The sequence below is a fragment of the Ranitomeya imitator genome, chromosome 6 (genome assembly GCF_032444005.1).
Source record: "Ranitomeya imitator isolate aRanImi1 chromosome 6, aRanImi1.pri, whole genome shotgun sequence".
In the NCBI taxonomy this organism is placed as follows: domain Eukaryota; kingdom Metazoa; phylum Chordata; class Amphibia; order Anura; family Dendrobatidae; genus Ranitomeya; species Ranitomeya imitator.
The window spans coordinates 30,760,172-30,773,661 of record NC_091287.1 but is presented as its reverse complement, the minus strand read 5'-3'; the positions used below and the strand labels follow the sequence as shown (position 1 = coordinate 30,773,661).

Genomic DNA, 13,490 nt, shown 5'->3' with positions numbered 1-13,490 from the left:
TCCTATGTACAAGAATATAACTACTATAATACTGCCTATATGTACAAGAATATAACTACTATAATACTGCTCCTATGTACAAGAATATAACTACTATAATACTGCTCCTATGTACAAGAATATAACTACTATAATACTGCCCCTATGTACAAGAATATAACTACTATAATATTGCTCCTATGTACAAGAATATACCTACTATAGTACTGCTCCCTATGTACAAGAATATAACTACTATAATACTGCTCCTATGTACAAGAATATAACTACTATAATACTGCCCCTATGTGCAAGAATATAACTACTATAATATTGCTCCTATGTACAAGAATATAACTACTATAATATTGCTCCTATGTACAAGAATATAACTACTATAATATTGCTCCTATGTACAAGAATATAACTACTATAATACTGCCCCTATGTACAAGAATATAACTACTATAATATTGCTCCTATGTACAAGAATATACCTACTATAATACTGCCCCTATGTACAAGAATACAACTACTATACTACTGCTCCCTATGTACAAGAATATAACTACTATAATACTGCCCCTATGTACAAGAATATAACTACTATAATACTGCTCCCTATGTACAAGAATATAACTACTATAATACTGCCCCTATGTACAAGAATATAACTACTATAATACTGCCCCTATGTACAAGAATATAACTACTATAATACTGCTCCTATGTACAAGAATATAACTACTATAATACTGCCCCTATGTACAAGAATATAACTACTATAATGCTGCTCCTATGTACAAGAATATAACTACTATAATACTGCCCCTATGTACAAGAATGTAACTACTATAATACTGCCCCTATGTACAAGAATATAACTACTATAATACTGCCCCTATGTACAAGAATATAACTACTATAATACTGCCCCTATGTACAAGAATATAACTACTATAATACTGCCCCTATGTACAAGAATATAACTACTATAATACTGCCCCTATGTACAAGAATATAACTACTATAATACTGCCCCTATGTACAAGAATATAACTACTATAATACTGCCCCTATGTACAACAATATAACTACTATAATACTGCCCCTATGTACAAGAATATAACTACTATAATACTGCCCCTATGTACAAGAATATAACTACTATACTATCTCCTAATATATATATATGATAAATTTCATCTTTCAGTTTTTCCTTTCTGGTTTTTAGCCAGTTTGGTTGCCGCTATATTTGGAATCTATTTGAGATAATAGTCGGAGCTTTTTTTTCTTTCTTGCTGTAACATAAAGTAACTTGACAACTGCAACTTTTTACATTTTCACAATTTTCTAGCTTTCTAAAAAATATTTAACCCTTAGTGGTGCAATGTGTTATCCAATCATCACATGAACAGTAGTCAGGAATCAGCAGGAATAATCAGACGGATCCTTTAATAGAAAATACAGCCGGTGATTCTTCAGACCATAAACACTTCATTAGTCTCTACTAGATAAAAAAGTAAAGTTTTCATCTTTTCCGATGATTTTGACTTTTGCATTATTCATGTCCTAATGTCTGCAATCAATGGCGATGGATGGAGTGTTCTTCAATTAACAGAGAGATTTAGAAAATCGGTGACATTTCATACAATGTAACGGTGCCTGACACGAAGGATTAAAGCTTCTGCTGCTCCTTGGGCTCAGGCTTCATAGCAGTTACCTGCCAACGCCGCTCACATATTTTGGCATTTTAAGATGATCACAATATAATCTCAATGTTTCCCAATGGTAATTGTACACAGTGACTGCTCCAGCAGAATAGTGAGTGCAGCTCTGGAGTATAATACAGGATGTAACTCAGGATCAGTAATGCAATGTATGTACACAGTGACTGCACCAGCAGAATAGTGAGTGCAGCTCTGGGGTATAATACAGGATGTAACTCAGGATCAGTAATGTAATGTATGTACACAGTGACTGCACCAGCAGAATAGTGAGTGCAGCTCTGGGGTATAATACAGGATATAACTCAGGATCAGTAATGTAATGTAAGTACACAGTGACTGCACCAGCAGAATAGTGAGTGCAGCTCTGGGGTATAATACAGGATGTAACTCAGGATCAGTACTGTAACGTATGTACACAGTGACTGCACCAGCAGAATAGTGAGTGCAGCTCTGGAGTATAATACAGGATGTAACTCAGGATCAGTAATGTAATGTGTGTACACAGTGACTGCACCAGCAGAATAGTGAGTGCAGCTCTGGAGTATAATACAGGATGTAACTCAGGATCAGTAATGCAATGTATGTACACAGTGACTGCACCAGCAGAATAGTGAGTGCAGCTCTGGGGTATAATACAGGATGTAACTCAGGATCAGTAATGTAATGTATGTACACAGTGACTGCACCAGCAGAATAGTGAGTGCAGCTCTGGAGTATAATACAGGATGTAACTCAGGATCAGTAATGCAATGTATGTACACAGTGACTGCACCAGCAGAATAGTGAGTGCAGCTCTGGGGTATAATACAGGATGTAACTCAGGATCAGTAATGTAATGTATGTACACAGTGACTGCACCAGCAGAATAGTGAGTGCAGCTCTGGGGTATAATACAGGATGTAACTCAGGATCAGTAATGTAATGTATGTACACAGTGACTGCACCAGCAGAATAGTGAGTGCAGCTCTGGAGTATAATACAGGATGTAACTCAGGATCAGTAATGTAATGTATGTACACAGTGACTGCACCAGAATAGTGAGTGCAGCTCTGGAGTATAATACAGGATGTAACTCAGGATCAGTAATGTAATGTATGTACACAGTGACTGCACCAGCAGAATAGTGAGTGCAGCTCTGGAGTATAATACAGGATGTAACTCAGGATCAGTAATATAATGTATGTGCACAGTGACTGCACCAGCAGAATAGTGAGTGCAGCTCTGGAGAATAATACAGGATGTAACTCAGGATCAGTAATGTAATGTATGTACACAGTGACTGCACCAGCAGAATAGTGAGTGCAGCTCTGGGGTATAATACAGGATGTAACTCAGGATCAGTAATGTAATGTATGTACACAGTGACTGCACCAGCAGAATAGTGAGTGCAGCTCTGGGGTATAATACAGGATGTAACTCAGGATCAGTAATGTAATGTATGTACACAGTGACTGCACCAGCAGAATAGTGAGTGCTGCTCTGGAGTATGATACAGGAGGTAACTCAGGATCAGTACAGAATAAGTATTGTCAAGGACAAAGTGAATTCACTACTAGAACAATGATTACAGCTCTGAAGTATAATACAGGATGCAACTGAGGATCCGTACAAGCAATGTATAGACAAAGTGATTAAACTTTATATAAACGGTAAATGGTGATCACCTGTGACCTAGTTCTGCTGATATTGCAATTTAATTAATAAATCCCTAATAATATTTAGCCCTTATACATTTAGTGAGGTCACAGATGATGGATTTATATGATACAAACCAAACCATTATGTTACAAAAATAAGTGCGGATCAAACGTTCAATTTAATATGATGGAATCTACAAATCGTTGTATATTATATAGAGATATATCGTCGTCTTTATAGATTATTTGCAGAGTACATTATGAACGATCCTTTCCTCTTTATAACAACATTTAGAATAGAATTCATAAAAATTACTCCCCCCCCCCCATCCTTATATACTCGTCGCTACAAAATAACTTAAACCTCTTTGTAAAGCTGCCGTGTATCACTTCAACTGGTAGAAAACTTCTAGAAATAGACTTAGAGGAAAATACCAGTCTGGAAAATATCTCCTCCTATGACTCTTATCATAAAGGAGTTGTCACTCACGTCTTCATACCGTCACCCATTCATTAGCATCATTACTCAATAAGACACTCACAGGCTTCTTGCTCCTCACACGTTTCTCTAGAAATAGCATGTGAAATATAGCGTCGGATCATTTTGGTTTACATTGTGAACAAGAGCCAGGACTGTTTCACAGATAAAGTTAAAAATTAAGGCTAACATACAGAAATTAAGTAATAAACAATAATTTATATGCTCCACATTTAATATACCTTGATTTGTACTTCCCTTCTTCCATTCACCTAGGCTAAGAATTACATGATAAAATTATGGCTGCACTCGGTCTCCACTAGGGGGAGCTCACTCTTCATAGATTTATAGAGTTTTGTGAGCTCCCTCTAGTGGTTGCTGCAGGTATAACTGTGTAATGAGAACCCACGATTGCTGTGTCTTCCTCTCACAGAAGACCGGTCCCTTGCCATAAAAATGTAATTTCTTCTCCTAGCTAGTGTTCTCCTGAATCTGGCATTGATCATTCTTTGGTCCTTTGTCTCTCCATTACTATATGTTCACCGCAAAGCACACAATAAACTGTTTGTAGCAAAAGCAGCCGTGGCCTCGTCCATCAATCCTCAGTCAATTGCGTGACTGTCCAGATGACTGGAGTTAGCGGAACGCTGGTTTGTGACAGTCTTCAAGAAGAAGTCCACAGAGAAGAGTAGAGGACTCCATCCACTTGGCTAAAAAAGAACTAAAGTTCCATAGAGGAAACAGAGAGGCGCTGGAACAAAGGAAAAACAACGCTGGATTCAGGAGAACAGCGGAAATTTCCCACAAAAAAAAATACAGTTTTATTGAAGGTGATGGGTCCCCTTTAACTCATTGATAAAGTATCTTTGGAAGATAAACCCTCTGCGAATAGGTAAAATAATAACAAGAACTTAAAAATCAAATGTTTTTGGTGACATCCAGTGATCCCAAAAGGCTGAAGAATCTGGAAATGGTGATTTCTGAGGATGAATGACTGTCCGGTGAGCAACTTACAAAGCTGATTGCTGGTAATTAGTGATTAGCGAATGTGCTGGGATAAGGTGTTATCCGCCATGCTTGGGTGTTGACCGAGTGTGTTCGGCATGGTCGAAAAATATGTCCGAGTCCCCGCGGCTGTTCGACTTCCGCAACACATGCAGGAATTGCCTGCTTCTTAGCGAGGACTCAAACATATTTTTTGAGCACGCCGAAGACGGTCATTTAGCATCGGGCATGCTCTGATAACACCTTATCCCAGCACATTCGCTGATCACTACTGGTAAGTAAGTGATGGAGGTCTGACAGTAGGAATAAAAGACGTGATAGGGAAATAGGTGACATATGAAACTCTATAAACTTCTCTAAATAGAAAATATTCCTGGGAACACGATGCCGAACCATGAATGTTGGCCATAAAAGATTGCCCTTTTTGGCTGCCGATGATCACCAGACTGGACACCGGACAAGGACAGCGCTAACTTCTATGCTCAACTCTAGGATAACCCATCACTTAACGACTGGTGGGGGTCCGATTTCTGGGAACCCACGGATCCTATGAATGAATGAATGAATTATCAGCAGCAATGATTCACGTCATTGAATTCCCCAAACTCCAATTTCTTAATAAGGATCAGGTCATTTGGTGCTTCGCGGTTTGGTGTTAGTATACTGGTCCTCTGTAAGCCCCAACATCACGACGGTAGACCGAAAACCTTTTACGAGATGTTTTGGCACAACAGTTTAGAAATATAATTCCTGGTCGCTACAAAAATAGCCTAGAAAGCTGCGCTTTCCAATGGTGCCAAGATACTCCGCCATTAGACACACTTTTCAGGTGCCAGTAAATGGGAGAACAGGACATGAAAATCGGCAGAGGGTGGTGTGGCATTGTAAATGGGGCACAGCTCAAAAAATTGACAAGTATGTCAAAAATGAGGCAAGTAAGTGAAAAATTTGACAAGTATGTCAAAAGTGATGGAATATCCTAGCAATCTACCACCATTACCAAGTCGCGAATATCCATTTTGCTCGAATAACACAATTTTGAAGGTCTATATTAGATGACATGGAGGTCTCTAATGATGAAGATTAGTGGCCATTCAGTTAGATGCTATTTCTACCTTCGTCTTGATATCTTGGACCACGTATGACATTATTTGTGGAAGGCTATGGGAACCTACGACACTCATCCTACAGTAGGAAGTCACATTAAGCCAAGCCACCATTTCCAGATCAGAAAGCTTAATGGTCACCAAGTGCCACCTAGCACCAACGTCAAAGTTCATCAAAATTGTGCTCTTGTGAACAAAGAACTGTATGAGCAGATCTAATTTTGTATCTAGTCTAAAATCCCCACTACTGATGAAACGCATTTCATAGATAAGCCCAGATCTAAATCTAAGGTTTTATACAATGATGAAATAAGGAAATCTTATCAGAAGGACAAAGATGTTCAAGGTTTTTCCATTTGGCTTCAGAAGACCTTGCCCTTTACGATATCTCAACATGAATCTGTCCGCGTGATAGAAGTTTCACATTCCCTGAATTGGCAGAAGCACGTCAGACAAAAACTGGTCGTCTCCATCAGTCCCCGTAAAACGGGACTCAAGTCCGGGACCAGGTGAGCTTCAGAGGTCACTATCTACGACAGGTGGCTACAATGAGTCTTCCCGTCAACTCTTCCGTCAAAGGCTTTATTTCCATCGTGGACTTGAGCTCATGGTTTCAAAACTTCCTACGTTTGTTGGAGAATCAGGCGTATGTATCTCCGGAGTTGAGCGCTGTAATCTCCGAGTCGTCTCCATACCTCCCATTTAAGTGTTCACTGTTGGACTCATGGGGGTAAAGATAAATTGGGACTTCAGTTATGGATGTGGCCGTGTAGGAAGTAGAACGCATAGAACAATGTTCTCTTCTTCTCTGACCCCACTGAGTTTTGTATTGCATCCATTGTCTCTTTAGTGCACCTTGTACCTAGGAGCCAATAAAAAAAGAAGGATATGTGTATATAGTTAATGAGGTAGAATATCCTGTGCAGATTCACATCATAATATATCTTTAGCGTCAGATTCCCTGTAAAGCCATAGAGAAAAACTATAAAATTCTGTCTGAAGCCACCAGTAGAGGGTGTGGAGCATAGTTCAACATGTATACAGTAAGCTCCCATGCTCCCTCTAGAGGTGGCTTGTTATGAACAGGTAATTCAGAACCACAATGGACCTTGAAGTTCAGAGCATACAAAGTGACCTGACATTTACCAAAAACATATGACGAGCTCTGAGACGTGGAAACTCTGCTGACCGCAATCCCTAATCCTATCACACCACACTAGAGGTAGCCGTGGATTGCGCCTAACGCTCCCTATGCAACTCGGCACAGCCTGAGAAACTAACTAGCCCTGAAGATAGAAAAATAAGCCTACCTTGCCTCAGAGAAATTCCCCAAAGGAAAAGGCAGCCCCCCACATATAATGACTGTGAGTAAAGATGAAATACAAACACAGAGATGAAATAGATTTAGCAAAGTGAGGCCCGACTTACTGAATAGACTGAGGATAGGAAAGATAGCTTTGCGGTCAACACAAAAACCTACAAACAACCACGCAGAGGGGCAAAAAGACCCTCCGCACCGACTAACGGTACGGAGGTGCTCCCTCTGCGTCTCAGAGCTTCCAGCAAGCAAGAAAAACCAATATAGCAAGCTGGACAGAAAATATAGCAAACAAAAATAACATAAGCAGAACTTAGCTTATGCAGGAAGACAGGCCACAGGAACGATCCAGGAAGAAGCAAGACCAATACTAGAACATTGACTGGAGGCCAGGATCAAAGCACTAGGTGGAGTTAAATAGAGCAGCACCTAACGACTTAACCTCATCACCTGAAGAAGGAAACTCAGAAGCCGCAGTACCACTCTCATCCACCAAAGGAAGCTTATAGACAGAACCAGCCGCAGTACCACTCACGACCACAGGAGGGAGCTTGGCCACAGAATTCATAACAGTACCCCCCCCCCTTGAGGAGGGGTCACCGAACCCTCACCAGAGCCCCCAGGCCGACCAGGATGAGCCACATGAAAGGCACGAACCAGATTGGCAGCATGGACATCAGAGGCAAAGACCCAGGAATTATCTTCCTGACCATAACCCTTCCACTTAACCAAATACTGGAGTTTCCGTCTCGAAACACGAGAATCCAAAATCTTCTCCACAATATACTCCAATTCCCCTTCAACCAAAACCGGAGCAGGAGGATCAATAGATGGAACCACAGGTGCCACGTATCTCCGCAACAATGACCTATGGAACACGTTATGGATGGAAAAAGAAGCTGGAAGAGTCAAACGAAAAGACACAGGATTAAGAACCTCAGAAATCCTATATGGACCAATGAAGTTCAGAGCATACAAAGTGACCTGACATTTACCAAAAACATATGACGAGCTCTGAGACGTGGAAACTCTGCTGACCGCAATCCCTAATCCTATCACACCACACTAGAGGTAGCCGTGGATTGCGCCTAACGCTCCCTATGCAACTCGGCACAGCCTGAGAAACTAACTAGCCCTGAAGATAGAAAAATAAGCCTACCTTGCCTCAGAGAAATTCCCCAAAGGAAAAGGCAGCCCCCCACATATAATGACTGTGAGTAAAGATGAAATACAAACACAGAGATGAAATAGATTTAGCAAAGTGAGGCCCGACTTACTGAATAGACCGAGGATAGGAAAGATAGCTTTGCGGTCAACACAAAAACCTACAAACAACCACGCAGAGGGGCAAAAAGACCCTCCGCACCGACTAACGGTACGGAGGTGCTCCCTCTGCGTCTCAGAGCTTCCAGAAAGCAAGAAAAACCAATATAGCAAGCTGGACAGAAAATATAGCAAACAAAAATAACATAAGCAGAACTTAGCTTATGCAGGAAGACAGGCCACAGGAACGATCCAGGAAGAAGCAAGACCAATACTAGAACATTGACTGGAGGCCAGGATCAAAGCACCAGGTGGAGTTAAATAGAGCAGCACCTAACGACTTAACCTCATCACCTGAAGAAGGAAACTCAGAAGCCGCAGTACCACTCTCATCCACCAAAGGAAGCTTATAGACAGAACCAGCCGCAGTACCACTCACGACCACAGGAGGGAGCTTGGCCACAGAATTCACAACAGTGGCTACTGGCAGCTCAAAATTTATTATTTAATGAATAACTTATCTTTTATTTTTTAAAATCATTTTGTCCAGCATGGAAATTCATAAAACTTTGAAAATAACTTTATTACAGGGTTTGTTTGCATTCTTACACAACAAAAATGAATGTAGCTCTGACTAATCTAAGGATATTGATTTTTAATTCCTTTTTTTTTCTAAATACACTTTAGAAGAATTACCCTCTATATTCTTATGTCAGAAATGTATCACATACTCATAGGATATGCCATAAATGTGCCACGCCTGTTTTTAAAAAAGGGTCCATATTGTGAGGGGTGAGGTGGCCGGGTGTTCGCTACAAATAGACCTGAGCAAACCAGCTTCAAAGAAATCAGTCATTCCAATTTTACAAAAAAAAAAAAACAAATTTTGCCTGAATCCAATTTTTGGCATGCTTGTCCGTGAAGAAGATGTTAGGAACTAGGGGTGAGAAACAAGGAGGCGACCTGAACAGGTGAGGGCCAGGTGAGTAGCAATTTTTATTTGTCTGTTTTACCTATGCTTATAATGTTCTGGTGTCTGGAGAGACCTCTGACCATAATAATGCACAATCGATCATCTGCACTGAATAAATTCAATTTTCTAATTTTCATGGCTCAGTGGTTAGCACTATATGGTGGCTCAGTGGTTAGCACTGTATGATGTCTCAGTGATTAGCACTGTACGGTGGCTCAGTGGTTAGCACTGTATGGTGGCTCAGTGGTTAGCACTGAATGGTGGCTCAGTGGTTAGCACTGTATGGTGGCTCAGTGGTTAGCACTGTATGGTGGCTCAGTGGTTAGCATTGTATGGTGGCTCAGTGGTTAGCACTGTATGATGGCTCAGTGGTTAGCACTGTATGGTGGCTCAGTGGTAAGCACTGTATAGTGGCTCAGTGGTTAGCACTGTATGGTGGCTCAGTGGTTAGCACTGTATGATGTCTCAGTGGTTAGCATTGTATGGTGGCTCAGTGGTTAGCACTGTATGGTGGCTCAGTGGTTAGCACTGTATGGTGGCTCAGTGGTTAGCACTGTATGATGTCTCAGTGGATAGCACTGTATGGTGGCTCAGTGGTTAGCCCTGTATGGTAGCTCAGTGGTTAGCACTGCATGTGTGGCTCAGTGGCTAGCACTCTATGATGGCTCAGTGGTTAGCACTGTATGGTGGCTCAGTGGTAAGCACTGTATGGTGGCTCAGTGGTTAGCACTGTATGATGGCTCAGTGGTTAGCACTGTATGATATCTCAGTGGTTAGCCCTGTATGGTGGCTCAGTGGTTAGCACTGTATGGTGGCTCAGTGGTTAGCACTGTATGGTGGCTCAGTGGTTAGCACTGTATGATGGCTCAGTGGTTAGCACTGTATGATGGCTCAGTGGTTAGCACTGTATGGTGGCTCAGTGGTTAGCCCTGTATGGTAGCTCAGTGGTTAGCACTGTTGCTTTGTAGCATGGGTTTCTGGGTTCAAATCCCACCAAGGATGACATCTGCAAGGAGTTTGCAATATCAAATTTTGGCAAATTCAATCACCCTTAATGCTTCGCTGTTTTCAGAGCTCTCAGAGCTAGATCTTGACTGGTGAATATGGGCATGTCATCAATGAGATGGAAATACTCTTATCACTGTTAATTTTTTTTTTTTCAGGACAACAATTTAATGAGCTGATCGGCCAATCCGCAAACTAGGTTAAAATTGTGTACATTGTAGCACCGTGCTATTATGGTACTAATTATGTGTGGCACAGCAGTGATGCTCTAGGAGTACTATTTATGTGCATGGCATATTGGTACTATTCATGTGCGTGCTATTGCGTACTATTTATGTGCATGATATATTGTTACTATTTATGTGCGTGCTATTGCGTACTATTATGTGCATGACATATTGTTAATATTTATGTGTGTGCTATTGCGTACTGTTATGTGCACGACATATTGGTACTATTTATGTGCATGCTATTGCGTACTATTTATGTGCATGGAATAATGATACTATTTATGTGTGTGCTATAGTGTTATTATTTTTGTGTGTGCTATAGTGTTACTATGTCTGTGTGTGCTGTAGCGGTACTATTTATGTGCATGATATAGCGGTATTATTTATTTGCGTGCTATTGCCTACCATTTATGTGCATGGAATATTGGTAATATTTATGTGCGGGCTATAGCAGTACTATTTATGTATTGTAAAATGAAGACAATCCAGCTCAACGAACCATGAGTTTTATTCACACAACGTGCAAAGCAGAACACAAGATCAGCAGTACAGCTAAAAGAAATGACATCAACGGGTTTCGGGTGGCAGCCCACCCTTAGTCATGTGATGTCACCTGAAATGTGTTGATGCCGCATTTCTTTTAGCTGTACGGCTGATCTTGTCCTCTGTTTTGCGCGTTGTGTGAATAAAAGCTTATTCACGGCTCATTGAGCTGGATTACCTTCATTGTACGATTGTTCCACGCCTTGATGCGGCCTCTCCGGGCTCCGAACACCTCCATGATGTCCCTTATGGTGAGCTGGATCTACTCTTGTTTCATTTATGTATTACGCATCTATCCAAATTATTACTGTGGTTCTGACTTTGTAACACTTTTTTAGTGCACATTTGCATTATTACTCCTAAAAGTCATCTAGTTCTCTGGATCTTGTATTTGTGTCTCGTTATCTGACGTGTTTTATTGTCTTTTCTGTACATGATTTAGGGGCAGCCATCTTGCTCAGGAAAGACGATGACTGCCCCTAAATCATGGACGGAAAAGAAAACAAAACAGGCTACAGTCAGTAAATAAAAAACAGATTAGATGAAAACTAACAAAATGTTTTAGAATTTCTGCTTTTTCCAACATTCCATTTTCATATATCAGTAAAATGCCTCAAGTCATTAATGTGCAACCAAAGGTGAAGAAATAAATCGTGATACGCACTCTGTAATTTTTCACGGAAATAAAAAAATCGGGCAGGCGAGTTATTTTCTTTTGAAGGTAATTGAAGTCAGTCTGATCCTGGAAGAAATTCAGAAAATTTCTTTCGCCATGCTAAAGTGCTGTAATGCCGGAGAGAAGCTCAAATGATGCAATTTGTTTTGCTACTTTTATATTTTTCTTTAAGTGGAACAGCTGATTTATGTCGCCCAAATCAGAGTTGTCTGGCTTCATTATTCCTGCCGTATATGTTTTACTCTAAAATGATGTGGCATTTCAGAGAAAACAGCCTTGCCGGGATGATAGAAGTAGCGTGACTATTCCAAGAGGCTTGGGCCCCTGTCTGCTTCCCCCACACCATTTAAAAAAATATATATTTGATCTTTTTTTTCATATCTCGATTCAAAATAAAAGCTGTGACATTGACTATTGGAATTGATAAATCCCGTATTACCAGCTGTGTATAGAGATGTTATCAACCATTGTAATCCTGCCAGTGATGATAATGAGACTGCTGAAAACTCTTCCCTGAAACAACAGTGCCGTGTCCCACGACTTGGGAATCATACAATATTGTATTATATTGTTGCTGTTGAATTGCCTTTTATAAATTTGTCCTCCCTCTCTCCCTGTCTGCCTCCTTAGCTCTGATGTCACTAATCCCTCCCTTCTTCTTCCTCATTCTGTGTATATCAGCCATGTCTTTGCATCTCTGGTTCAGAATAGTCTTTTTATCTGTTATAATTGTGCATAACTACAAGAATTCAGCTTAAAAATATATCTTCTCCTGGAATCTTCATATGTGCCTCCTGCAGTTGAGTCAAGCTATTTGATTAAATCACTTGGTATGAGTACTGGTACATAGAGACATCCATAGAAACAGAGTCTCAAGCACCCTACACTCGCAGCCTCATTATGGAGCCAGAACAAACAGGATCTAAAATAACCTCAGTTGCTCGAAAAAGCTGTACGCTAAACGCGCGTCGGGGTTTTTGGTCTGCACCTTACAGGTAATGTGCCTATGCCACTAATGCTATACATTCATTCGGGTTACCCACAGCGACAAATTTTCTTTTTTTCTTTTTGTCATTCACAGCTGATAGTCGGCTTCTCTATTCATCCATTTTGCACTTGCCACCTTGTTTACTTGTATGATGCAATATTTGTCTTTACTATATACGTTATATACACTAATTATCAAATAGGTCTCTTGGAGATTTAATTAATTCCACAGGTCATTGTGACCATTAAAAGAGGTTTCTTACCCTTTTGGATATAAATATTTATTTCATATATATACATATTTTTGACTCACAATTCCTTATTCATTGTTGTAGCCATCTTAGATCTTGGTAACTCCTGGCACCTTTCCTTATTGGTGAGGCCAATTTCATTTGCACATTGTGTCCCCATGGTTTTATTACATCTTGTTGTTGTCTTTTAACTTTAGACATACATTTTTTAACTCTTAATTCCAATAAAGTGTTGAATTTTAAGGCTATAGCTTTTCGTCTCCTTTTTGATGAATTTGTTCTTTAAAAGCTGCCTAGCCTAGGCATGTT

At 40.3% G+C, this 13,490-nt stretch overlaps 1 protein-coding gene across 1 annotated transcript in view; it reads right to left on the bottom strand.

The window, feature by feature from the left end:
- Positions 1-1,407: 1,407 nt before the first annotated feature.
- CALCR (calcitonin receptor) overlaps positions 1,408-13,490 on the bottom strand; it is a 287,546-nt gene continuing 275,463 nt past the window's right edge. The window contains exon 13 of the mRNA XM_069729395.1: positions 1,408-6,797. Coding sequence (XP_069585496.1) covers positions 6,576-6,797 — 222 coding nt within the window. The 3' untranslated portion in view covers positions 1,408-6,575. The remainder of the gene's footprint in view (positions 6,798-13,490) is intronic.